Genomic DNA, 27,983 nt, shown 5'->3' with positions numbered 1-27,983 from the left:
TTTAGAAAAGGTCTGATTTCGACGTTTGTACTATCGTCAGAGGAATGGGAAAGGCGTAGATATTCGATCGATTGCTAATTGATGGTTAGGTAGGCAATTCTCGTGAAATTGGTGCACATACGTCTTGTATATATTGCTCTTTGCAGGACTGTGTTTATTCATGGTTGTGTCAGTAATACCCATGCGCTGCACCGCACCGTCTGCAAGCACTGGTGTTTGTTTGGGGGTTTATGTCAGTAATATAGACCCATGCACCATCTGCAAGCAGGACTATGTACACATGTGCATTTGATCGTCTCGGTAATTCAGTCATTGTTTATTTGTGTTGACAATGACAATGGTTGGTGGAGGGCGGTCTATTGTGAAACTCGGCAAACTGTAGCATATCATGTGTGTTTGTGTGTGTGTGTGTGCGTGCGTGCGTACGCACGGAGTAAGTGCATATATTTCCCCATAACAAAAATGTATGCATAATAATAAATTGAATCTCTACATATATAGAGATTCAATAGTCACTCTGGTTTGGTTATTAATGGCGAGATTTCTAATACAACTGTATTTTCTCAAGTGATGTCTGTACACATTTCACTTCTGTGTCAGGAAAATCGAAAACTTGTAAGCTGTGAGAAAAGTATCATTTGGTAAGGAACTGTTGATGTAGGTTTATAGGGAAGTCATCTGATCAGCAAAGTACATATAAATTTCTTCTCACAAAGAGAAGTCAGTGGGTAATTAAGACACTTAATATTTTTGGCAAATGATGTAGCCACTGTTGGGAGTTCACACTTGGCCATTTGAGTTGACTCTAGTCGTATCTTACATGAAAAGTATGCAACTAGCACTAGCAGCAGTGCTAAGATTTGTTAAGCCAGACTATACAATGTAGCAGTGCTAGTAAGATTTGTTAAGCCAGACTATACAATGTAGCAGTGCTAGTAACATTTGTTAAGCCAGACTATACAATGTAGCAGTGCTAGTAAGATTTGTTTAGCCAGGCTATACAATGTAGCAGTGCTAGTAAGATTTGTTCAGCCAGACTTTACAATGTAGCAGTGCTAGTAACATTTGTTCAGCCAGACTATACAATGTAGCAGTGCTAGTAAGATTTGTTTAGTCAGACTATACAATGTAGCAGTGCTAGTAACATTTCTTCATCCAGATTATACAATGTGGCAGTGCTAGTAAGATTTGTTCAGCCAGATTATACAATGTAGCAGTGCTAGTAAGATTTGTTCTGCCAGACTATACAATGTAGCAGTGCTAGTAAGATTTGTTAAGCCAGCTGGACTATACAATGTAGCAGTGCTAGTAAGATTTGTTCAGCCAGACTATACAATGTAGCAGTGCTAGTAAGATTTGTTCAGCCAGACTATACAATGTAGCAGTGCTAGTAAGATTTGTTAAGCCAGACTATACAATGTAGTAGTGCTAGTAAGATTTGTTTAGCCAGACTATACAATGTAGCAGTGCTAGTAAGATTAGTTAAGCCAGACTATACAATGTAGCAGTGCTAGTAAGATTAGTTAAGCCAGACTATACAATGTAGCAGTGCTAGTAAGATTTGTTCAGCCAGACTCTACAATGTAGCAGTGCTAGTAAGATTTGTTTAGCCAGACTATACAATGTAGCAGTGCTAGTAAGATTTGTTAAGCCAGGCTATACAATGTAGCAGTGCTAGTAAGATTAGTTAAGCCAGACTATACAATGTAGCAGTGCTAGTAAGATTTGTTAAGCCAGACTCTACAATGTAGCAGTGCTAGTAAGATTTGTTTAGCCAGACTATACAATGTAGCAGTGCTAGTAAGATTTGTTAAGCCAGGCTATACAATGTAGCAGTGCTAGTAAGATTAGTTAAGCCAGACTATACAATGTAGCAGTGCTAGTAAGATTAGTTAAGCCAGACTCTACAATGTAGCAGTGCTAGTAAGATTTGTTTAGCCAGACTATACAATGTAGCAGTGCTAGTAAGATTTGTTAAGCCAGGCTATACAATGTAGCAGTGCTAGTAAGATTAGTTAAGCCAGACTATACAATGTAGCAGTGCTAGTAAGATTTGTTCAGCCAGACCATATAATGTAGCAGTACTAGTAAGATTTGTTAAGCCAGACTCTACAATGTAGCAGTGCTAGTAAGATTTGTTAAGCCAGGCTATACAATGTAGCAGTGCTAGTAAGATTTGTTAAGCCAGACTATACAATGTAGCAGTGCTAGTAAGATTAGTTAAGCCAGACTATACAATGTAGCAGTGCTAGTAAGATTTGTTCAGCCAGACTATACAATGTAGCAGTACTAGTAAGATTTGTTAAGCCAGGCTATACAATGTAGCAGTGGTAGTAAGATTTGTTAAGCCAGACTCTACAATGTAGCAGTGCTAGTAAGATTTGTTCAGTTAGACTATACAATGTAGCAGGGATGTAGAACACTTTTAGTATAGCCAGTTAAAATATAATAAAATAACGCAAAACTATTGCAGGTACAAAGCACAATTTAGCTCAAAATCAATAAGCAAAACCAGATAGCCAGTTAGCCAAACTCACCGGACAAAAAATTGATCTAAAAATAAAAGACAATAAAGAATTGTTTTATTTTATCTACATGTAGTGTTTTTTCTTCTTCTTTTCTTTAATAATTGCCAACCATGTAGTTTTGACAGTTTGATTTACAGGACTTACTTTTTCAAAGATTATCACTTTATAACTTATAATTATCACTTATAATTAGAAATCATGTATTTTTGTAAATGTTTGAAATATTGCTCACACTTATGATCATTCGAAAGTTAGTACTAAAAATGACCCATGCCGTGTACTTAAATGATCACTTAATTTCTCATTTACTTATTTTGTACAATAAAAGGCAAGTACATTTTGTAAATGGTATTTTAGCATGTATCAAAGTGATTTACATCCATTTTGATCCCATTCAGTGCTCTAAGATCCTATTCAGTGCTCTAAACTTAGAAAAGCATGTGTCGGCAAGTTTGATTAATGCCTTGAAAATCTCTCCAAACGTGATTCTCCCACAAGTTTTGTGATTTGGCTAGCAAGCCAAACACTTTCTGTTTCTAGGAAATCCTCTTTCTACCAGGAGTATATTTGTGTGTAGACAAAAAGCTAGAAGTTGGGTAAAGCATGATTAATTAGCTGCTATTATATTATTCTACAGGGGAAGCTTTAACAATACCAGTTGCCATTATTTGAACTGTGAAGTTGTCCAGTGGAACAAACAGATATGGAGCATAGTAGAATGAAAACAAGTGAATTCCTACACAAATATGAAGTATGTGGAAAAGCCTTTACAGAGAAAGGACACCTGACTCGTCATGAAAGAATCCACATTGGTGAAAAGCCATACAAATGTAAAATATGTGGCAAGGCTTTTACACAGAAAGGAAACCTGACTAGTCATGAAAGAATCCATACTGGTGAAAAGCCATACAAATGTGAAGTGTGTGGAAAGACTTTTACACAGAAAGGACACCTGACTAGTCATGAAAGAATCCATACTGGTGAAAAGCCATACAAATGTGAAATATGTGGAAAGGCTTTTACAATGAAAGGACACCTGACTAGTCATGAAAGTATCCACGTTGGTGAAAAGCCATACCAATGTGAAATATGTGGAAAGACTTTTACACAGAAAGGACACCTGACTAGTCATGAAAGAATCCATACTGGTGAAAAGCCATACAAATGTGAAATATGTGGAAAGGCTTTTACAATGAAAGGACACCTGACTAGTCATGAAAGTATCCACGTTGGTGAAAAGCCATACCAATGTGAAATATGTGGAAAGGCTTTTACATCTAAAGGATATGTGGCTAGACATAGAAGAATCCATACTGGTGAAAAGCCATACCAATGTGAAATATGTGGAAAGGCTTTTACACAGAAAGGACACCTGACTACTCATGAAAGAATCCACATTGGTGAAAAGCCATACAAATGTGAAATATGTGGAAAGGCTTTTACAGTGAAAGGACACTTGACTAGTCATGAAAGAATCCATACTGGTGAAAAGCCATACAAATGTGAAATATGTGGAAAGGGTTTTACACATAAAGGATATGTGGCTAGACATAGAAGAATCCATACTGGTGAAAAGCCATACAAATGTGAAATATGTGGAAAGGCTTTTACACGTAAAGGTGATGTGGTTACACATAGAAGAATCCATACTGGGGGAAAGCCATACACATGTGAAATATGTGGAAAGGCTTTTACACAGAAAGGAAACCTGACTAGTCATGAAAGAATCCACGTTGGTGAAAAGCCATACAAATGTGAAATATGTGGCAAGGCTTTTACACAGAAAGTACACCTGACTAGTCATGAAAGAATCCATGTCGATGAAAAGCCGTACAAATGTGAAATATGTGGAAAGGCTTTTACACAGAAAGGAGATGTGGCTAGACATAGAAGAATCCGTACTGGTGAAAAGCCATACAAATGTGAAATATGTGGAAAGCCTTTTACAGTGAAAGGACACCTGACTAGTCATAAAAGAATCCATACTGGTGAAAAGCCATACAAATGTGAAATATGTGGAAAGCCTTTTACAGTGAAAGGGCACCTGACTAGTCATGAAAGAATCCATACTGGTGAAAAGCCATACAAATGTGAAATATGTGGAAAGGCTTTTACACGTAAAGGTGATGTGGTTACACATAGAAGAATCCATATTGGGGGAAAGCCATACACGTGAAATATGTGGAAAGGCTTTTACACAGAAAGTACACCTGACTAGTCATGAAAGAATCCATGTTGGTGAAAAGCTGTATAAATGTGAAATATGTGGAAAGGCTTTTACAATTAAAGGAGATGTGGCTAGACATAGAAGAATTCATACTGGTGAAAAGCCATACAAATGTGAAGTGTGTTGAAAGACTTTTACACAGAAAGGATATGTGGCTACACATAGAAGAATCCATACTGGTATAAAGCCATACAAATGTGAAGTATGTGGAAAGAGTTTTACACAGAAAGGACAACTGACTAGTCATGAAAGAATCCATACTGGTGAAAAGCCATAGAAATGTGAAGTATGTGGAAAGGCTTTTACACAGAAAGGAGATGTGGCTACACATAGAAGAATCCATACTGGTGAAAAGCCATACAAATGCAAAGTATGTGGAAAGACTTTTAGAGTGAAAGGACACCTGACTAGTCATGAAAGAATCCATGTCGATGAAAAGCCGTACAAATGTGAAATATGTGGAAAGGCTTTTACACAGAAAGGAGATGTGGCTACACATAGAAGAATCCATACTGGTGAAAAGCCATACAAATGTGAAATATGTGGAAAGCCTTTTACAGTGAAAGGACACCTGACTAGTCATAAAAGAATCCATACTGGTGAAAAGCCATACAAATGTGAAATATGTGGAAAGCCTTTTACAGTGAAAGGGCACCTGACTAGTCATGAAAGAATCCATACTGGTGAAAAGCCATACAAATGTGAAATATGTGGAAAGGCTTTTACACGTAAAGGTGATGTGGTTACACATAGAAGAATCCATATTGGGGGGAAGCCATACACGTGAAATATGTGGAAAGGCTTTTACACAGAAAGTACACCTGACTAGTCATGAAAGAATCCATGTTGGTGAAAAGCTGTATAAATGTGAAATATGTGGAAAGGCTTTTACAATTAAAGGAGATGTGGCTAGACATAGAAGAATTCATACTGGTGAAAAGCCATACAAATGTGAAGTGTGTTGAAAGACTTTTACACAGAAAGGATATGTGGCTACACATAGAAGAATCCATACTGGTATAAAGCCATACAAATGTGAAGTATGTGGAAAGAGTTTTACACAGAAAGGACAACTGACTAGTCATGAAAGAATTCATACTGGTGAAAAGCCATAGAAATGTGAAGTATGTGGAAAGGCTTTTACACAGAAAGGAGATGTGGCTACACATAGAAGAATCCATACTGGTGAAAAGCCATACAAATGCAAAGTATGTGGAAAGACTTTTAGAGTGAAAGGACACCTGACTAGTCATGAAAGAATCCATACTCGTGAAAAGCCATACAAATGTGAAGTGTGTGGAAAGACTTTTAGAGTGAAAGGAAACCTGACAGCCCATGCTAGAAGAATCCATACAGATGAATAGTTATTGTAATATTTTGAAAGACTTTCAGTGACAAAGGACACAGGACCACAGCAATATATATATGAATGCTGTTTAAGAACCACACAAATGTAATAAACATAGAAGATGGGTTCAGGTTCGGAAAATGGAGAATACCTAAAATACTTCATATGATGATAGTGATCAACCATCCTAATGTGATGTGTGTGGAATAAGCCTTAAATTTGAAAAGAAAGCATACCATGTGGAACATTAGTGATGAACAGTCTCTGAACACATCATGATGATCAAGCAACCCTACAAATATGTGTGTTGGAAATGCTGTATATATTTAAAATTCACCTGACCTGGCAAAGTTGTCATTGCTGACTATGAGATGAATTGTCTCATGTATTCGCTGCGTTAGTGATCTTTATTTCAATCTTACCATGTGTGACCATACATGATGGTAACAGATATGAACAGAATGCTTAGTAGACTTATATACAGATCATATTTATATACTGACACTTGGGATAGCATCTGAGATGGTATCAGAATTACACATTCCTATGTGAATTTGCTGTTCACTCCAGCTCAACATTTTTACATGTCATTTCAGTTTGTGTGAGTTGTTACAAATATCAAACAATACTTACTCAGATAAATGCCAAGTACCTTCTTCAGTGATTTTATGATTCTCAGCAAAGTTTGTTGATTTATGGATAAAATATAATAGAGGAAAAATCCTTTGTTGTGTTCTTGTCTAAGGAAAGATTTCTCTTTTTCCCAACATTACGAAATGGTTCTAAAACACCTGTTATATTCTATCAGTGAATCAGTGAGCATGTTATGTAGTTCTAGAGCACCTGTTATATAGTGCATTAACCAATCAGTGGGCATCTTTAGCAGACTTTCGTAACAGTTCTATAACACCTGTTATTGTAGTCCATTAGCCAATCAGTGGGCATCTGTAGTAGACTTTAGTACATGGTTCTAAAACTCCTGTTATATAGACCATTAGCCAATCAGTGGGCATCTCTAGCAGACTTTCATAACATGCTTCCAAAACACCTGTTATTATAGTCCATTAGCCAATCAGTATGTATCTTTTGGCAACATTTGTTAACAAAATTGAACACTTCTTTATTTTTATTAATTAATCAGTGTGAATATTTGAATTGTTCAGAAACACCTGTTATAGTCCATTAGCACATTTTGTTAAATGGATCTAAAATTTATGTTATAGTACATTAGCTAATCAATGTGCACCTTTTATCAAATGGATCTAAACATTATATTATAGCACATTAGCCAGCTAGTGTGTATCTTCTGATAAAATTTGTTAACTGACATTAAACGTTTTTGGTTTAGCCAATCAATGTAAAAATTTAAATGATACTGGATGTATGTTAAAAAGTCCGTCAGCCAAATAGTGTGTATTGTGGTTATCATTATTTTGTTAACTAACACCTTTTTATTTGGTGTTGCCGATCAAAGTGAATATTTGAAAGGCATGTTTTTTTGCACAATCTGATTAAAATCCAATGTAGATGTTGGCTAATCGTTCATTGTTATTTTACCTCAGTATTTTTGTTTGAATTGACCTTTGTGATACCTGTTTATGTTTTCGTCTTGATGGCTGCCTCCTCTACTGGTTGTTTTTTTTGCAGTGCAACATGTAACAACTTTATGCAATCATGTACAATTCATTCTGGACACCTGTTATTAAAATGTAATGTTATAGTCCATTATCTAATGAGAGGACATCTTAATTGGGAAATTGTTCAAAGCAAAATGGTTGCATCACAGGCGTGTGATTTGCCATTTTTTGTCAAAAAAACTTATATTGGTCTGAAATTTGGTAGGGGAATGCTCATAGGGATGTGTAGATTAAGATTTATTCATGACATGATTCCATCAGTATTATGCAAATTTGGGCTAAAATGTGTTGTTTTGGTCAAAAATCTTGAATTCTGAAATTACTGAGCAGATTGGGCTGAAATTTAATGGGGATACATTTGGGGGTTTATAGATCAATAAAGCATATAATGATCTCATCAGCGATATGCAAATTAGGTGTAAAAAGTACTTGGTCAATGAGACTGAAATTTGGTGAGATGTTGTTCAATGCATTCTGACACAATTGGCAGTAGCAACCGTGATCACGCCCTTAGCAGCAACCAAATGCCACATATATTTTGTTAAAATAACATCTGGTAGGCAAGTGAGTAAACATACAAAACTGTATGCAAATATCCCTAGCAACCATGACCGTGGCCATAGCAACAGTCAATCAATTGTGTATTTCACAAAGATAACAAGGATTCTTTAATAGACAAGTGAACAAACATGAAAAAGTATGCAAATGTCCCTAGCAACATGACCACGCCCATAGCAACATCAAAATGATTGCATATATTGCAAGGATAACAGGGATTAATAGACAACTGAATAAACATTCAAAATATGTATGAAAATGTGCCTAGCAATAACACCACAGCCATAGCAACGGCCATATGATGATCTATATCACAAAGATAACAGGGATTAATAGACAAATGAATGAACATTCCAAACAATGTATGCAAATATACGTAGCAACAAGACCACGCTCATGGCAACCGTCATATGATTCTGTACATTGCACAGATTACAGGGCTGGATAGGCAATTGGATAATCATTCAGCAAATGAACACCTATATATACCTAGTATGGATCTGCATGTGGTTAAACATTTTTAAAAATTGTACGATTGTGCTACAATGTCATTGGTGGTATTTCTTGGCAGTACCTGCAGCATTCAACGTATATCCTGAATCTTATTCTAATTTATTTGATATTTACTCTTTGTGATATACCCTGTCCATTGATATGTATCATGTATTACTCTGGAAATCAAGCTATAGGAAAATGAAGATAGATGCAAACAATAAATGTTATTGCAACATGTTGATGTAAGCTTGCACAGGACATTGATGTTGTCTCCGAGAGCAAAATTTCCTCAAGTGGCCAAACATTAAACTCCAACAGTGTTTACACTATATCTTGTTCACTTCTATCTCTCAAACAACAAAAGTCTACATCATGTACCCCGCTGTAATACAGTCATATGGTGAGTGTCACATCACCCACGTCACTGTCGATAAATTCAATTAGGATGGGCGAAATATGTGTGTGTGTGTGTGTGTGTGTGTGTGTATGTGTGTGTGTGTGTGTGTGTATGTGTGTATGTGTGTGTGTGTGTGTGTGTGTGTATGTGTGTGTGTGTGTGTATGTGTGTATGTGTGTGTATGTGTGTGTGTGTGTGTGTGTGTGTGTGTTAATGACATTCGTCAAAAAAGGCCAGACTGACTCCCTTGGTATTTGATGGAACATTATTTAGGTTGTGTAAATTAGAAATTTTTCAAATGAAAATTATTGCAACACAGATTTGGATCAAAAGTGATTTTTGCAGAAAACAAAACAAACTTAAACTAAACTACTGTGCAGATTGGTCTGGAATTTGATGGGATTTTCTTATAAGATGTGTAGATGAAGACTTGTTAATGACATGATACCATCAATGATATGAAAATTAGGTCTAAAAGTATGATAATAATTATATTGGATGACGCTAAAATTTGGTAGGAATGATCAGGAACGATCATTGACACAACTGGCCATAACCATGACCACGCCCTTAGCAACAGCTAGATGCCAGTATAATTAATTTGCAAAGATAACAGAACACATGGTTAGGCAAGTGGATGAACATTTAAAAAAAATTGAGTCACCCAGCAACCAAGATAACTCCCATAGCAACAGTAAACCGTATATATTGCAAACGTAACAGGGTCACAATGTTGAGGGAGAGGGAGAGACATTTGTCAAAGCTACAGCATACACTGTGCAGTTGCTACAATGCTGTTTTTGTATATAAGGCTTAAAATGTCAACTATAAAAAAAATTAGGCAAATCTACATCAAAGCGGCTTTACATAGTACCAGAAACCTATATTTCTATCGCTTTAATTTACTGATGTTATGTCCAAAAAAGGAGACGATGTACTGTTCTCTAACTAAAGTGATTTTACTGAAATCAGTGCACAATTTCGCGACTACAAAATATAAATTATATATTGTTCAGATATGAAAAAGATAAGATAATTTCGTTCTGACGGTATCTCTCCAACGTCGTTATTTGTGCAGATACAATAAATAAGAAAATGTAACTGCTGTGGCACAATCTTTTGTAAATCTTCTGTGGAATAAGCCTGTATAACTGACTATATACCTTACTTTCGTGTAGGGTCTATGAATTGACCAAAGTCAAGGCGAATATGTTTAGCAGCGGTCAATAATTTAAAAATAATCTGGGATTGTTTTCGACTCAGATCTCGATCAGAGGATGCGATGGCGTTCTTTGACAAAGACACACACCCTGACATTTTCCGCCCCCACCCCTTAAAATAAAATGAAAAATACAGACTTTACCTGGAAGCAGGACGGTCACAAATCTTGTTTCTCGACAGTTCGTATAGTTAATATTGTCTTGAAGGCGACATCCTCGAGGTCTAAATACCGGTGAAATTTTGCAACGTCGTGCGTAATTATTTTCCTCCAGCAGGTACTAGTAATTCAGGCTAGGACATCATATTGTGAACAGAGTCCGTTTACTACCTTTCGTGACGTCATCACTACGTGGTGGAGATTCTTCTCCCGGTGGGCACTGTTGTCTTCCGTACTCAGTCTTGCCATCCCCTCCTGCCCCTGTCAGGTAACATTCTAACGGCTCTATATACTCGAGTACTCTTCAGAACTACGTAAATTCGCTCTGTTGGCTATGTGTTCCTGTACAACGATCCGACCTCATCATTTGGTTTACGAATCTTGGGATGAGTCGCCTGGTTTCACGATATATATATATATATATATATATATATATATATATATATATATATATATATATATATATATATATATATATATATATATATATAATCTCTTTGCCAAGCTAGCTGTCTTTATATCCTATATAATAATTTTTATAAATCATTTTATTTAACAGAATTTCAAAAATCGTTCTGGTTGCAGCTTTGAAGTTGAAAATAAAATAGAAGCAAGTACAACGGGGGAAAAGTTCATTCACTATTAAAATGACTACGAGTGTTAGAGCGCCAACACTGACGAAGTCTGCACACATTTATTAAGTGATATACCCAATGGGGACATACTAATACTTTTGAGGTCCACGTTTATCTACGTGGTTCGTTACCTGTGTTGACTGTCAGACTAATGTCCAAGTTAAATAAATGAAATGAACTTGAAATATTACACATTTATTGACCATACACTAATTTCTTAGCCAAAGACGTGATAGAAAATACATAATCGAATGTAAAATAATAAAGATATACCCAATGGGGACTTATGTAATGGGTTATTATTTTTGTCACGGTTGGAGAATATCTTAATTATTTTGCCTTTCCTTATAATTTTTCTAAAACAATGTCACTTTTTAATCTTGAAATATTTCACAACATATAAAATGAATACATGACTTGCATTGTGTCGTGCGTGCCACACAGTACTATGGTGTGTGTGTGACGTAGTTTATAAATAATACGTCACCACAAGCAAAAGTTACTGCATTATGAGATAGTACACTCGACGGAAATTACTTTTAAATTAGAGCACTTTAATTAATATCATTTCACCATACAAATTAGATCATTTCAATGTCTCAATTAAATAGTTAGTATTTTTTCAATTAAACATCATTTAAAACGAATACTTAATTAATGGGTCACAGGTCGGACGAATCGGAGGCTCGAGTGTCCCACATCAATTGAATGAGCAGTCTACGTATGACAGGTTGTGTGTAGCATGCAAGAAAGCACCATGAACATGGCACAAGTTCGTATGTCCCCTTTGGGTATCGCTGTAGTTATTGTGTTTTTACTGGCCGGTGTTTTGTATATCCACCAGAAAGTGAGCTCAAACAAATCAAAAGATGGCGATGTTTTAAAATTTGCACCAGAAGGTGGAATTCCAAAAACAGTTAACATGAGAGAACTCCTTTCCACCGCGATCGTGTTGGCACAGAGAGGTGGCGATAGAGTTCGCGAAATCCGACAGTCGAATGCTTTGGACGAAAAGAGTAAAGGGGAGACCAGAGAAGGGGCCAACGACCCCCTCACTGATGGTGACTTGCAGTCTCATAGAGCCATGTACCATGGATTTAAGAAGGCATATCCAAACTTAAAGGTAAGCATTTTTAGTACGGTGGGTGACCATGTTTGCATAAAACAGACGCTATCACGTTGAACGTGTACTTTGTGTTTCGGTGGTAACGAACAGTGTCGTCGGGTGTGGTTTTGTTATCTAACGATGCGCTGTACGCACAGTATGAACTTTGAAAATCAAACTTTCCGTGTCTAAAATGGCATCGTATTCGTAAAGTGCTATGTGGACGTGGAAGGGATTTAATTCGTAACAATACCGGCCGGTGAATGATTGATGCGAATAGTGACGAAATGGTGGACAGCTGCCGACACGATTATACGACGTCAGATGACACTGAAATACGAATATTCTTCTCGACTGATTTCATTTCAGATTTTTTTAGGGTCAGGGTCATTTTTCAATTTTTTTTTAGTATTTTAGTAGTGTCGCCAGCATTTTTTCTTCATACGGTACTAATCTCCCATAATCCACCATTTGCAGAACATATTAATAGACGAGTTGTACTGTTTATTTATATCTGATTGTCAGTCACAACAGTGTAGGCGTTCTGCCACGTGGCCACAACAAGCACAGACATCAACTCATCGAAAGTGTCCTGTTCCTTTCTGAATTATCACCACTGTTACTAGCCTATCCGACCCTAAATGACATACGTGCATGGACAAAATTTTCTGGAGCAAATTTTATCAACCAGTCAAATATTTTTGGGTAGTCGAAAAAATGTTTGGATTCCAACTTGTTCTGATAGATACTACCATTACCAGTAGTATAGCTGTACTGTACTGCATACCCATTTTTAAACATTACAACACTTCTTGCTTTACCTCTCTTACATGTATATCCTGTTTGCATTTGTAAATAATAAATAAATAAATAAATTTGGTTCTGAAATTAGAAATCAATGCATTTCATATCACCCCCACATCATTTATGGTACAATGTAAGTGATGTGAGTGAGTGCCACAACTTATACATCTTGAATTGAACAACTATTCTTAATATTAACCATAGACCCTCCACCCTCCACCAGCTGTTGGTGGTGGAGGGTCTATCGTGTAACTGATAAGTAAGTACAGGTACATGTATACTTGAATATTGAACTTGAACGTTTTCGAAAAATAATTTATGAATACATAGACCCTCCACCAATAATAGTGTATTGTGATGATAGCAGTTTGATGGCAGTTCTCCTCCTGAACATACATACATTATTACAGAGTTGTTTCCCCAGCAAGTCTTACCTTTTTTTGAACTCAAAATATTATGGAGAAAAATAATTAGATGTCATTCCACAATATTTTTCTTTGTTCATCCAAGGAAAATACGGGTGAACTAACGAGCCATTGTCACTACGAGACGAGAAGTAACAAAACCTTTAGGGCATGCGTATTATCCGGCTGAATGAAGAAAAATATTGCAGAATATTAATTATACCAGTGCCAGTAATATATAAAATAAAATAAAATCAGGGGTGGTAATGACAATTTTATTTCAAACACAGCAAAACCAATGATGTAGACATGTGTTGCCATGCGCTATGTCGTGATGTGGAATGGCCGGGGTATAAATTCCATATTATTGTCTTAAATGCATAATATAATACTGATTTTCTATTCACAGTCTCATCAAAGTAGATAAAAGAAAGAGATTATAAAATAACAGTGGGAATTGGCCTATGATATAATTTATTCATGATATTTTAACACATGTATTTGTATAGAATTGATTGACCTCTGCGTGCAAAAGTTGAAATCTGACACTAAGTCATAAACGACATGTGTTACACATTGTCATAAAAAGATGAGTGGGATTTAGTAAAGGTAGACTTTTGGTAGCATTTGTCGTTTCATTCACATTTAGGGCTTCACAGCTGTGCTGCTAAATCCAGTGTAAAATCGTATGTGTGAAATGTTGACTGCAATTTCAGACCGTATTACAGGGTCAATATAGGGGGTACATATTGCACAATATATCATAGTTTGTTAACCAATCAAATTGTGTGTATTTTACCGTCCATTTTATGTTACCATTCACTGGCGCTGTTTCATCCAACCACACAGAAACCAATTTAAGAAACTGCAGTGCACATGCTACATGTACATGTACGCTTTGAGATTGCAAAAGTGAATGAATAAAGTTTTTTGCATCACTTTATCTAAATCACATCGTTGCAAACCACTGCTTGTTTTACGGCACCATTAATAACACGCCGTCCAACTGCCTTTATTTCGAAGTGTAGCGGAAGAAATAACAGCTCTGGTTTATGAGAATGCTAAATCATGAATTCATGTGCTGCCATGCAGACATCAAAATATTGTCACATGCATGTCTCCATCTCTTTTAATTGCAGTATGTTACATTTGTGGTTTATTTAATGTAGACATTGTCACATAATGTAGCAAGAAATAGCGGTCTTGCAATCAACTGTATTCATTCATACATGTACAATGTACTTCTTATCTTACAATGTATTACAGAGAATGCAATTTCTTATTGTTTTTTGCATGGTTGTATCAAACAGCCAGTAAACACTAATGTGAAATGGGCTGTATAATAAACCTTACCATCACTTTCCATTCAGGCATTGGCAGAAGTCAAACCTAGCATTCTGGTATAACGTAGAAATAATTCTATGATGTAATCTACATGTATGATTGAAATTGACTTTGTCCCAATTTCAACTACATGTACATTGTAGCCTCATTTTCAACTCTTCCTATTCCTATTGCAAAATTACATAGTAAAGTAATTTACAGATCTTTGCAATATGATTTACGAGTGCAAGGATTTTATTTATAAAAGACATTTCGATACCACAACGTAAAAAACACCATACATCCAATATATACTGACTTTTCAGTTTGGTTTAATATCCCTTCCTTGTTTTGGTAGGAAAATCAGACCTTGTACAGATACTGCAAAATATAACAAACAATCAGCCCAGAAATCTGATGCACTGAAATTGGGACGATTTGAAATTGGGACAAAATGATCCATCACCTATAATCCAGTGCTTGAAATTAACTTTTTTCTTTAGCAGCCCAAGGATTGGGGCAGGGTAGTCCCATATTCCTGAACTGAAAACAGATTTTCTCTATTGGAAATAGGTGTATACTTTCATGTCCATCAATCTCCATCTTCATCACATAATCAGTGGTACATTGTAGCCTGGGTGGGCTACCAGTGGTAAATTATGATAGCTCCATGACAAGAATTGGTAGTCTGTAGACATGGGACTACATGTACTGCTAATTTAAGCTACATGTATACTTGTAGTAGTTATACATGTACTAGAATGTGGAGTACTGGTAACCTCTGCTATGCGAACAATTCCATCGAGGGCATACATCCATGTTAACATAAAAAAAACCCATAATTAGTATTTTATGTGACTATTTTAACCCCAAGTAAAAACGCTCTGAAATTCAGCTTGTATTACATGAATGGAAATGATTTCAGTGACAGTAGAAAACGAAGTGGCCACACAACTAGAAGTTTTCTTTTATGATCCACTTTAGCTTGATGTGTTATGATGTGTTGGAACCATGACCTCAAGTATCAGGTTTACGTGTTTCTAAATTTATAAATTGATGGCATTTTGCCTACATGATATCTCTAGCATGTCTCATTGAACTCCCAGTCTTCATTGTTCATTCTAATTGCCTGTATAAGGAATCAATACCGAGTTAATTAAAAAGTATATCATAGCCTTTAAAATGTTAATCAGTGTTCTTCCTAGGAGAGATTGCAAGGATATTGGCTCATTTGCATAATGATTTACATATTAATAACATTGTAATTTACATAATGATCAGCATGTATACATTACATACATGTCTTCACCATTGAAATATACACACATGGACATTGTGATTAGCCAACATGGACCCCTGATGGATATTGAGATCAACCATATAATTGAGCTTCTGCGACATTGTGTGATCGTCCATTTATAGGTCTAAAAAAATAATTGTTTGGTTCCGACTGCCGACCCTAAACCTTTTTTTTTTACATATTCAAGAAAAAAATAATAAAATCGCAAAAATTGTGAAGTCTCACGAGAAATAGTGAATGTGGAAACTTACATCGACTTAAAAAGACACTCTAAAACTGTTCTTCCAATCTGTAATGGCTGTACACCTGATAAGAAGAAATAAACAACACAGAGACCATTTGGAAAATGGTGGAAAACCTGAATAAGACACTCACACTGAAAAAAAAAATAGTAAAATAAAAAATCTTCCTGCCCCATCTATTCTAGAATTGAGCGTAATTGGAACCACATAATTTGTTTTATTAAGCCTTAGTACTTACCGCCCTTAACAAAAACACTGATAACTAATTTGAAATCCTTTGGTTTACCACATACAGGTTATATCAGAAGAACATGAAAATAGTGACGTTTGGAATCCTGATGAAATCCAGATGCCAGACAAGGAATTGCCTGAAGTTTTTAAAACTATCTCTGCTGATGAATATGTACCTGTAGAAGATATTGCTGTATGGATTGATCCTCTAGATGCTACACAGGAATATACAGGTGGGTTAGTTTAGAGGTGTCTACAGGCAGAAGGGTTAGGGTGGGTAACACTCTAGAATATACAGGTGGGTTAGTTTAGAGGTGTCTACAAGCAGAAGGGTTAGGGTGGGTAACACTCTGGAATATACAGGTGGGTTACTTTAGAGGTGTCTACAAGCAGAAGGGTTAGGGTGGGTAACACTCTGGAATATACAGGTGGGTTACTTTAGAGGTGTCTACTACAAGCAGAAGGGTTAGGTTGGATAACCCTCTGGAATATACAGGTGGGTTAGTTTAGAAGTGTCTACTACAAGCAGAAGGGTTAGGTTGGGTAAACCTCTGGAATATACAGGTGGGTTAGTTTAGAAGTGTCTACTACAAGCAGAAGGGTTAGGTTGGGTAACCCTCTGGAATATACAGGTGGGTTACTTTAGAGGTGTCTACTACAAGCAGAAGGGTTAGGTTGGATAACCCTCTGGAATATACAGGTGGGTTAGTTTAGAAGTGTCTACTACAAGCAGAAGGGTTAGGTTGGGTAAACCTCTGGAATATACAGGTGGGTTAGTTTAGAGGTGTCTACTACAAGCAGAAGGGTTAGGTTGGATAACCCTCTGGAATATACAGGTGGGTTACTTTAGAGGTGTCTACTACAAGCAGAAGGGTTAGGTTGGGTAACCCTCTGGAATTTACAGGTGGGTTACTTTAGAGGTGTCTACTACAAGCAGAAGGGTTAGGTTGGATAACCCTCTGGAATATACAGGTGGGTTAGTTTAGAAGTGTCTACTACAAGCAGAAGGGTTAGGTTGGGTAAACCTCTGGAATATACAGGTGGGTTAGTTTAGAGGTGTCTACTACAAGCAGAAGGGTTAGGTTGGATAACCCTCTGGAATATACAGGTGGGTTAGTTTAGAGGTGTCTACTACAAGCAGAAGGGTTAGGTTGGATAACCCTCTGGAATATACAGGTGGGTTACTTTAGAGGTGTCTACTACAAGCAGAAGGGTTAGGTTGGATAACCCTCTGGAATATACAGGTGGGTTAGTTTAGAAGTGTCTACTACAAGCAGAAGGGTTAGGTTGGGTAACCCTCTGGAATATACAGGTGGGTTAGTTTAGAGGTGTCTACTACAAGCAGAAGGGTTAGGTTGGGTAACCCTCTGGAATATACAGGTGGGTTAGTTTAGAGGTGTCTACTACAAGCAGAAGGGTTAGGTTGGGTAACCCTCTGGAATATACAGGTGGGTTACTTTAGAGGTGTCTACTACAAGCAGAAGGGTTAGGTTGGATAACCCTCTGGAATATACAGGTGGGTTAGTTTAGAAGTGTCTACTACAAGCAGAAGGGTTAGGTTGGGTAAACCTCTGGAATATACAGGTGGGTTAGTTTAGAGGTGTCTACTACAAGCAGAATGGTTAGGTTGGGTAAACCTCTGGAATATACAGGTGGGTTACTTTAGAGGTGTCTACTACAAGCAGAATGGTTAGGTTGGGTAAACCTCTGGAATATACAGGTGGGTTACTTTAGAGGTGTCTACTACAAGCAGAATGGTTAGGTTGGGTAAACCTCTGGAATATACAGGTGGGTTACTTTAGAGGTGTCTACTACAAGCAGAATGGTTAGGTTGGGTAAACCTCTGGAATATACAGGTGGGTTACTTTAGAGGTGTCTACTACAAGCAGAAGGATTAGGTTGGATAACCCTCTGGAATATACAGGTGGGTTAGTTTAGAAGTGTCTACTACAAGCAGAAGGGTTAGGTTGGGTAAACCTCTGGAATATACAGGTGGGTTAGTTTAGAGGTGTCTACTACAAGCAGAAGGGTTAGGTTGGATAACCCTCTGGAATATACAGGTGGGTTAGTTTAGAAGTGTCTACTACAAGCAGAATGGTTAGGTTGGGTAAACCTCTGGAATATACAGGTGGGTTAGTTTAGAGGTGTCTACTACAAGCAGAAGGGTTAGGTTGGGTAAACCTCTGGAATATACAGGTGGGTTAGTTTACAGGTGTCTACTACAAGCAGAAGGATTAGGTTGGATAACCCTCTGGAATATACAGGTGGGTTAGTTTAGAAGTGTCTACTACAAGCAGAAGGGTTAGGTTGGGTAAACCTCTGGAATATACAGGTGGGTTAGTTTACAGGTGTCTACTACAAGCAGAAGGGTTAGGTTGGGTAAACCTCTGGAATATACAGGTGGGTTAGTTTAGAAGTGTCTACTACAAGCAGAAGGATTAGGTTGGGTAAACCTCTGGAATATACAGGTGGGTTACTTTAGAGGTGTCTACTACAAGCAGAATGGTTAGGTTGGGTAAACCTCTGGAATATACAGGTGGGTTACTTTAGAGGTGTCTACTACAAGCAGAATGGTTAGGTTGGGTAAACCTCTGGAATATACAGGTGGGTTACTTTAGAGGTGTCTACTACAAGCAGAAGGATTAGGTTGGATAACCCTCTGGAATATACAGGTGGGTTAGTTTAGAAGTGTCTACTACAAGCAGAAGGGTTAGGTTGGGTAAACCTCTGGAATATACAGGTGGGTTAGTTTAGAGGTGTCTACTACAAGCAGAAGGGTTAGGTTGGATAACCCTCTGGAATATACAGGTGGGTTAGTTTAGAAGTGTCTACTACAAGCAGAATGGTTAGGTTGGGTAAACCTCTGGAATATACAGGTGGGTTAGTTTAGAGGTGTCTACTACAAGCAGAAGGGTTAGGTTGGGTAAACCTCTGGAATATACAGGTGGGTTAGTTTACAGGTGTCTACTACAAGCAGAAGGATTAGGTTGGATAACCCTCTGGAATATACAGGTGGGTTAGTTTAGAAGTGTCTACTACAAGCAGAAGGGTTAGGTTGGGTAAACCTCTGGAATATACAGGTGGGTTAGTTTACAGGTGTCTACTACAAGCAGAAGGGTTAGGTTGGGTAAACCTCTGGAATATACAGGTGGGTTAGTTTAGAAGTGTCTACTACAAGCAGAAGGATTAGGTTGGGTAAACCTCTGGAATATACAGGTGGGTTACTTTAGAGGTGTCTACTACAAGCAGAAGGATTAGGTTGGATAACCCTCTGGAATATACAGGTGGGTTAGTTTAGAAGTGTCTACTAGCATGCTAGCAGAAGGGTTAGGGTGGGTAACATACAGGAATGTACAGGTCGCCACCATCCTGGGATAAACAGGTTGATGGGTTTAAAAGTGTGTATTCCTGGAGTGGTGTTCCCCTTTGAAGAAGAAAGTACTATGAGATTTTTAGAACTAGTCTCACTGTCAGTAAAGTACACTGTGACAGGGTGCCTTGACACATCGGTCAACCCCTCTCACATCTGTATTGAACTGGGCCCTGTCTAGAATTTCCTTCTAGATCTGATTACTTCCAATCACAGCTATGTACATGATAAAAGGCGTTAAATTGACCATGACATCAGATTGATACAGTCGGGAGAGAGGAGGCCAGTAAGGGCAGAATGACCTGACGCATCGTACAGTCTCTTTTAGAACTTGACCTTGTAAAACTGTCATTGATGTCTAAAAAGAGCACTAAGAAGACATTGTAGACAAGATATACATCAAAATAAATATTAGAGCTGTGTGTATTTATATATATAGAAATAGGAAATACTAAATTGTGTTTCAGTAGTAAATGTACTGGTACATAAAGTGTTGTACGCTGTTGATGTGCAGTATGGTGTTAGCAATAATGATTGATCACAAACAGTAGTAACGTCTGGTGTTGGATTTTGGAGCACTCTCAAACTAAAATGTATGTTTTGTTGAAAGACATGCTGTGTGATTGTAACAACGTACTTAAAGTGTTGTACGCTGTAGATGTGCAGTATGGTGTTAGCAATACTGATTGATCATGAAAAGTGGTAACGTCTATTGTTGGATTTTGGAGCGCTCTTAAACTAAAATGTATGTTTTGTTGAAAGATGTGCTGTGTGATTGTAACAACGTACATAAAGTGAGATAAAGTGAAGTGTTCTATAATACTTTCAGTGCAGTTTTGACCATAAGAGGCATAAAACAGTAGATCTCTAGAAAATAACTGACTGACATCCTGCACTGAAAGAGCTGCAAGAAATCTATGTAACAAAAGTTTCATGTGTTATCATGTGAATTTCTCAAATTACCTTTTCAGGAAATATGGTGTGCAATGCATTATTTTATGATAACCAGGAAATAATTCAATGATTTGTGAATTCTGAATTTGACCATATGAGTGTACATGTACTTCATCCATTTTTTACCATTTCTGTTACAACTGTCAACATTGAAGTTTTGACAAACGGAACCTGTTATAAACAGGGAAAACGAACAACTGAGTTGGATTGATAATACTTTGGCACAGCATGTTGGAAGTACAGAGACTTGTATTACATTTCGGCACGTGATAAGAGCAGTTGTAACTTGTATGGCCTCTTCACATAATACTAAAATAGTTCACGTTCACAAACAAATTTGCTGGGCTGAGTGTAATTAATCCAATTCAGTTGTTTACTTTTTCCCTTTTTGTAACAAGTTCTGTTCGTCAATGCATCGATGTCAGCAGTTGTAATATTAGTACTGGCAGTCCTTAAGTTAATTATGTGTTGGCGTCCAATATGTATTAGAGATCGTAAATCATAAAATTTATTCATTTTTAGATGAGATGGTATGGTGAGATAAAAATAAAATTAAAATAAATACTGTCAGTTATGAACCTTCCCGAGGGAAAAGTTAAATTGAATTTTGATGTGGCATTTCGTAGAGGTCAGGGGTCAGAGGTCAATGGGTCAGAGATTAGAATTACATTTTGTGATGTTGGATCAATATTGTGGAAGGGTGTCAGATGAATTTTTTTTTTTTTTTTTTTTTTTTTCCAGTCGAGGTTACCTCCACCTGCCTCTTCCCATCAGTTGCATATGTACATTGTTACAAATATTTGTAGTTCTGCCTCACTGCTACAACTATCATCATTAAATTGTTTTATTGCATCTTATCATTTTTACAGAAAATTTACTACAGTATGTGACAACTATGGTGTGTGTTGCGGTCAAAGGTCGTCCAGCAATTGGAGTTATACATAAACCATTTGAACACAAAACTGGTAGGTAAACATGATTCTGTACACTACATGACATAACCTAACTTACTGTATCATGCAATCAAAAACTGTTATTACTCTAGTAATTAAGGTCATTGTCACAACATGTTGATACAACAGTGATATGCTATTGAATGGAAGTTGGTTTAATTGTAGTCTCAGTAGGGAGGCGTTTGCAGAGTTTTATTGACAGAGTTCCATAAATGTGGCAGTGTACTGTATTTTTTGGACTTCTAATGTTTACACTATCTTGACCACAGGTTGATTAGAATCACACAATATCACCCACTTGGTTAATCTACCACATTGAAGAACAATAGATTTAGTTTGCTTTTTTGTGAACCAAAGGCTCGATTACCACAGTCGTTTTCTTGGTGGATGGAACAAGCATGAGAGAAATCACGGCCACCAGAATTGTGTTGTGTCGTACAAGAGTTCTCCTACCTTGAATAATCAAGGCGTTATGGCTACGATATCTATCTTTCCATCATCTGACTTGAAGTTGAAGAAAAGTCATCAAAACTCATGTATCTTAGATCACCCTTAAAGGGTTAACATGATTGGCTGTCATTAAGAACTCACTGCCCAATTGGGCGAGTTGTTATGTTTCTGTAGTTTTAAGATGGTGGCACTGTCATCTGATGCTAGTATAAAAGGAGCTCTGTGCTTGATCAGTTTGTGTTTGGATAATGACAGGTTGTAAACATTTGAAGGTGATCTAAGGTACAAGTTTTAATGAGGTTCCATCAAGGCATTTGATGGAGAGACACATACTGGTATCATAGTCACAAAGCCGTGATTATTCTACATTTTGTAGATGGAGATGTCCATGTATTAAACTTGACATGTAGGTGTACATTACTAAATGTTGTAACCTATCAATTGCCAAATTGCAAACTGAAATAACTGGACATAGTTCTTTTTATGATACCACCCCATCTTGCAAGATTGGAAGGATGGCCTTCTTACAAGTTCAATGTAAACCACGACTAGTTTAGATTACTTGTTGTCACAACAATCAGTATAACCAAGACTAGATTACTTGTTGTCACAACAATCAGTGTAACCAAGACTAGATTACTTGTTGTCACAACAATCAGTGTAACCAAGACTAGATTACTTGTTGTCACAACAATCAGTGTAACCAAGACTAGATTACTTGTTGTCACAACAATCTGTAACCAAGACTACATTACTTGTTGTCACAACAATCCATGTAACCAAGACTAGATTATCTGTTGTCACAACAGTCAGTGTAACCAAGACTAGATTACTTGTCACAAACAATGTGACAGATTGTTTACACTTTTCCCATAATGCACCACTCAAAATGGCAAGTTTACAAGTTTCACAGATTTACACAGTCATTTCTTGATATGCGTTTAGATTTATTTGTTAATATTTATTTGTTGATGTTTATTGTTTTCCTCACAGCATGGGCCTGGGTAACGAAGGGATCATCAGGATATGAGCTTCCACCAAGACATTCAGACACAGCTGCTAAAAAAATCATCGTATCGAGGTCACATTCTGGTGATGTGGAAAAAGTGGTCAAAGCCTCATTTGGTGAAAATACTGAAGTTATTCCTGCAGGAGGAGCAGGTAGGTTGAAATGTAATATAGAACATGTAACAAGGGAAGGGATGTAGAACAGTGGACCAACTGTACGATTTCTATAGAGTTATAGTCAAGCTAGGGAGTTCGGGTCAAGGTTAGGAATAGGAATTAGAGCCCCTAAGATATATGACCTTCACAATGTCTGTAAGAGGTGAACACTGTTCTACATGTGTGCAAGTTCTGCCTCACATGAAATGGCAATTGGCAGATAAACGTATAGTACACCTCGGACAAAGCAGATATGAGATGACACGACAGGGAACACTTCCGGAATATATTTTGACACTGAAGGGAAATTTTCATTTGTAACTACAATGTATGAACCCAAAGTCCTTCTAGTATACTATAAACCTTGATGTTTTCACTACTACAATATTTTGCAATTTTACAGTCTTCAGCTAGTTCTCAAAGATCATTTTTTTTGTAATTTCCAGACTGGTACATTGTGTTCATGTGCAAGAAGGAATTTTAGTCATTACTTATTTTTACGTTTTTTGTTGTCTAGCGAAATAAGCCAAAAGAAGTCTTTGATGAAAATTTCCAAGTTTACAGTATTTATGTTTGTAAAATGCATATAAAGTTAGTCTCAGATTCAGAATCAGATTCAGATTTGAAACTTGATATTAGTAGTCTCATTGAACCTCAGCTTGATATAATTAAGATGACACTCAATGAAGTCAATCAAACAAGAATTATTACCATTGAGACTGTAGGAATCATCGAATGGTTCAGCTTCACATTTACTTGATTAGACTGGGGATTTCTCAGTTTACAATTTTTATGCACATAAAGACATTTTGAAATGCAAAGAGACTAGTATATAAGTCCTTGTCTGACTGGTTATCGTTGGGCGTTATTGTGAATTTCTCGATCTGGGACTAAAGAGGCTGGATATCTGAATCTGATTCTGAATCTGAGACTAACTTTTTTTTACACGTTTGTACACCTTCCATTGTAGACTGCTGTGTTATATTACCTTGCTTTATCTTTGACCTTACAGGCTACAAAACCTGGGCACTGTTTGATGAAATAGCCGATGCCTACGTTCACGTGACGCTGATCAAAAAATGGGACATTTGTGCTGGTAATGCTTTATTAGCACACATGAATGGCATACAGACAGACTTAAAGGGAAATCTCATAGATTACTCAGGTGACTCTAACCCCAAGAATGAGTTTGGACTTTTAGCCACTCTATCAGATCATAACAAGTATTTACAAGGTCTACAGCCTGCCTTTGAAGCGGCTCACCACAAAAAGTAATTCCATCCCTCTCAATATAGGCTACACACCCCTAGCATATGTAAGCTGTCCCACTTTATGAAAGAACAGGATCATACCAAGTTAATAAAAGAGTAGTAAGGGGTAGGTAGTTCACAAAGAAGTACAATTTTTTCTCTGAAAGTCTTCCCTTTCATGATTTAGCAAAACAGCTAACAAGTTTTGATGTTTAAGCTGTCAATTTGTATAGGAAGTGAAACAAAAAATCACAAACTTACGTTAAAATGAAAAAAAAAAGGTTTAATTTAGAGAATTTAATTTAGAGAGTACAAATTTGTATGATGGTAGTCACTGTAGAAGGCTGAATGGTTGACCTGGCAATTACTCACACAGCCTGAAAACTCAGTATTTCAGACTCAGTTATTTTCATGGAGACCATGCATAGCGGCTGATTGGTTGATTTAGTCACATGATGCCTGTACATTATGTTACTTAACTTACACTTGGCAGCCTTTAATTATGTTGATTTCAACAATTTGTTTTGTTGTGGTCTAGTTGACCCTATGTGGAAAAGTGACTTTTAACCTTGAACTTCAGCACAAGATATGTTAATTTTACTGCCTGGTTGAGTATCCAGCCTTGTGTAGTGGCTGTTAATTCTAATTGGCAATAGTAATATGTGTGCTACATAAGATTATTACGAATGTAGAAAGCCAGAAGACCCAGGACCTAAGGTCTTTTGCATTTGTGTGAGTTTCATTTTTCATGTTGAAATTTACTTAAAGTTTACTGTCAAAATGGCATTTCCGACAAGACAACTTGGAGATGCAAATATCTGTCATTTTGCTTGATGGTACCAGTGTAATATTTGTACCGGTAAATTGAAGATTCTAGAGTTTGGATAATGGTAGTCTAGTGGGTATCTGTGTCTTGGAATCATTCTCCATGTCTAGAGGAATGAGGCTTTGAGATGAAATTTCAAATTCAAACAAAGCCATCTATACAGTAATTAAAATCATGCTTGTGTTAGTCAGTGACAGAATTTCACCATTAATAAGTTAGTGTTTATTGTGGGCAGTTACATAAAGTCCAAAGGTCGGGGTTCGGACCCCATTCAGGGTTCGATTAAATTTACCATGCTGTAAGTAAGAAGAGTGTTGTTCAGTTTGACTCTACTGAACAACACAGGTTTTCCCCGGGTACTCCGGTTTCCTCCTGCACTAACACTGAACCCACGATGGATGGCCCTCACTAGACTTCTTGGGAGACAAGTGTTTATTATACTTAAAGAACTATCCAGTATAAATAAATAAAGATATGAGACCATTTGTCAGCTCAGGACGCTACTTTGATATACTGGTCGTCATTCAAACAGTTGGGGTTTTACTCATTTGCATAAACAACTTTTTGGTTTGACTTCTGATACTTTTAGACATGGAGAAGGATTCAAAAACCATAGATAGTATCTAGACCAGGCTAATCCTAATGTACTGTGTCCACTGTTTGTAACAATGTCCCTGTCATTGTTCTATGTTTTCGTATGACTGACAAAGAATTTTCAACTGGACTTTTTTCCTCAAAATGAGCATGAAAAATGCTGTATTTAAACAAGGTATGCGTGTAGGGTTTTGCATGTAACTGGCACAACCTGCTGTATTTGAAGGGTGGTATCTTCTGAAAATCTTGAATTTTAACTTTTAGTGGACATTTTCATGTATTTATGAATAATATTTAATATACAGATTGAAATTGGTGATTATTTAATGGAAAATAGTGAGAATTTTATATGTGCAAAGATAAGGAAATGAAACGGTTGGACCATAGACAGTGAAGGGGAAATATTTAAACACAAAACTGAGGGTGCCTGAATCACAATTTAACACCCTAGGAGAGTCATAAAAATCAAAATGTTTTACTTTAGTTTGCAGCAGTGGGTCACTTGATATCAATGCTACAGGGAATTGCCACTCTGGGGAATAAAGGTATTTTCAAAAACTTTGGGTTCAGAGAACCCTGTCGTGATTCCACACTAAATAATTTCCACTCATTTTCCAAGAAATACCAAATTGAATCTCTTTGTTACTTTTATAGTACTTTCAGTGATACACCATTGCATCATGGGTAGTAGCACTCATTAATATTCATTAGATGTACACTGAATATTCATGACTCCTAAGAACTTATTTTTTGAGATACATAATCGGTGAAAATACCTTTATATCCTGGAGTGGCGTTCCACGTAAACAGAGCAGATGAGGAAGTTTAGATATTGAATGCGAAATTTTGTGACGTGTATTTGAAGAAGGAAATAGCACTGGAAAGAGATTTTACACTAGTTTAAAATCTATAGTACAAAATACCCCTGTTGTACAGTGGACAAGTCAGAAGTTGTGACATTGTTACCCACAATGCAATGTGCCATGACCCCCTAGCACTGAGTAAGAAGTAATGGTAAAAAGAATGAAAATGTTTGTTTTGAGTGGAAACAAATTAATTTACTATTTGATGTCTTTACTAGCATTAAGCATCTCTTAAGACATACTTCAGAATGCACTTTAAATCTATACATTCCATAAAATTAAGGACTTTTCCTCCCTGAAGTTTTATGTAAAGTTAGTACACCACACCTTTTATAGAAAAAATAGTATCTGCACAGCACCCTCTGTGTCCAGAAAATGTAAATTTTTGCTTTGCACTTCACATCAGAATTTTACCATGGATGTCACTCTTGTGTAATGTGCACAGACTGTGATTGGCTAAGATATTCAATAACAAGGTGTACATTTTCTTGAATCAATTTACATATTAATACTATGTATAAGTCTTGGACCACCTGTGCACAGAACATGAACTACCATACTGTTGTTTTTTTTGCTATAAAATTATCACAACTATTACTCAAACCATGTTTGTGTATTGTTTATGATTTATGATAACTAGAGGCATTATTATTGGTTAGTATACCTACTTTTGATTGGCCCTTACAGTTTCAATCAACCAATAAGAATGTGCCTTCTTTCAAGCTAGTGTGGTACTTCCTTCTAGTTTAGTTCAAGAGTAAAGGAAACTTTTTTTTTCTTCCGAGAACTAGTAGTTTGGTGTAAACTTTGTAAACATGTATTTTTCATCACAGAATAAAAAATATCTTGGTGTCAAAAATATGGCATGAGTGTATCTTTTAGAGTTTTCATAGCATTGACCCCCCACCACACACACACACACACACACACACACACACACACACACA

General features: G+C 36.8%; 1 protein-coding gene and 1 pseudogene across 2 annotated transcripts; both read left to right on the top strand.

Annotated features, from left to right (window-relative positions):
* Positions 1–2: 2 nt before the first annotated feature.
* On the top strand, positions 3–27,882 carry LOC144445542 (inositol monophosphatase 3-like). 2 transcript variants are annotated; one of them, XM_078135139.1, is made up of 6 exons: positions 3–89; positions 12,048–12,326; positions 16,677–16,845; positions 21,806–21,901; positions 23,333–23,500; positions 24,516–27,882. In XM_078135139.1, the coding sequence occupies exons 2-6, from the start codon at positions 12,126–12,128 to the stop codon at positions 24,776–24,778; spliced, it is 897 nt and encodes a 298-aa protein (XP_077991265.1). In that variant the 5' UTR covers positions 3–89; positions 12,048–12,125; the 3' UTR covers positions 24,779–27,882. The 2 variants fall into 2 exon arrangements, with proteins under 2 accessions (XP_077991265.1, XP_077991264.1); XM_078135138.1 differs by lacking the exon at positions 3–89 and having other exon boundaries at positions 11,931–12,326.
* Positions 3,247–6,119, top strand: LOC144445307 (uncharacterized; annotated as a pseudogene).
* Positions 27,883–27,983: the final 101 nt, after the last annotated feature.

The sequence above is a fragment of the Glandiceps talaboti genome, chromosome 14, assembly GCF_964340395.1.
Source record: "Glandiceps talaboti chromosome 14, keGlaTala1.1, whole genome shotgun sequence".
Taxonomy (NCBI): Eukaryota; Metazoa; Hemichordata; class Enteropneusta; family Spengelidae; genus Glandiceps; species Glandiceps talaboti.
This window is presented reverse-complemented; position numbering and strand designations above follow the sequence as displayed.

Excerpts from the sequence above, each read along its gene's own strand:
- LOC144445542 (XM_078135138.1), top strand. The coding sequence starts at position 11,946 with ATGCAAGAAAGCACCATGAACATGGCACAAGTTCGTATGTCCCCTTTG. Across the intron at positions 12,327-16,676 it reads AGGCATATCCAAACTTAAAG|GTTATATCAGAAGAACATGA; the intron begins GTAAGCATTTTT and ends TACCACATACAG. Across the intron at positions 21,902-23,332 it reads ACCATTTGAACACAAAACTG|CATGGGCCTGGGTAACGAAG; the intron begins GTAGGTAAACAT and ends TTTTCCTCACAG.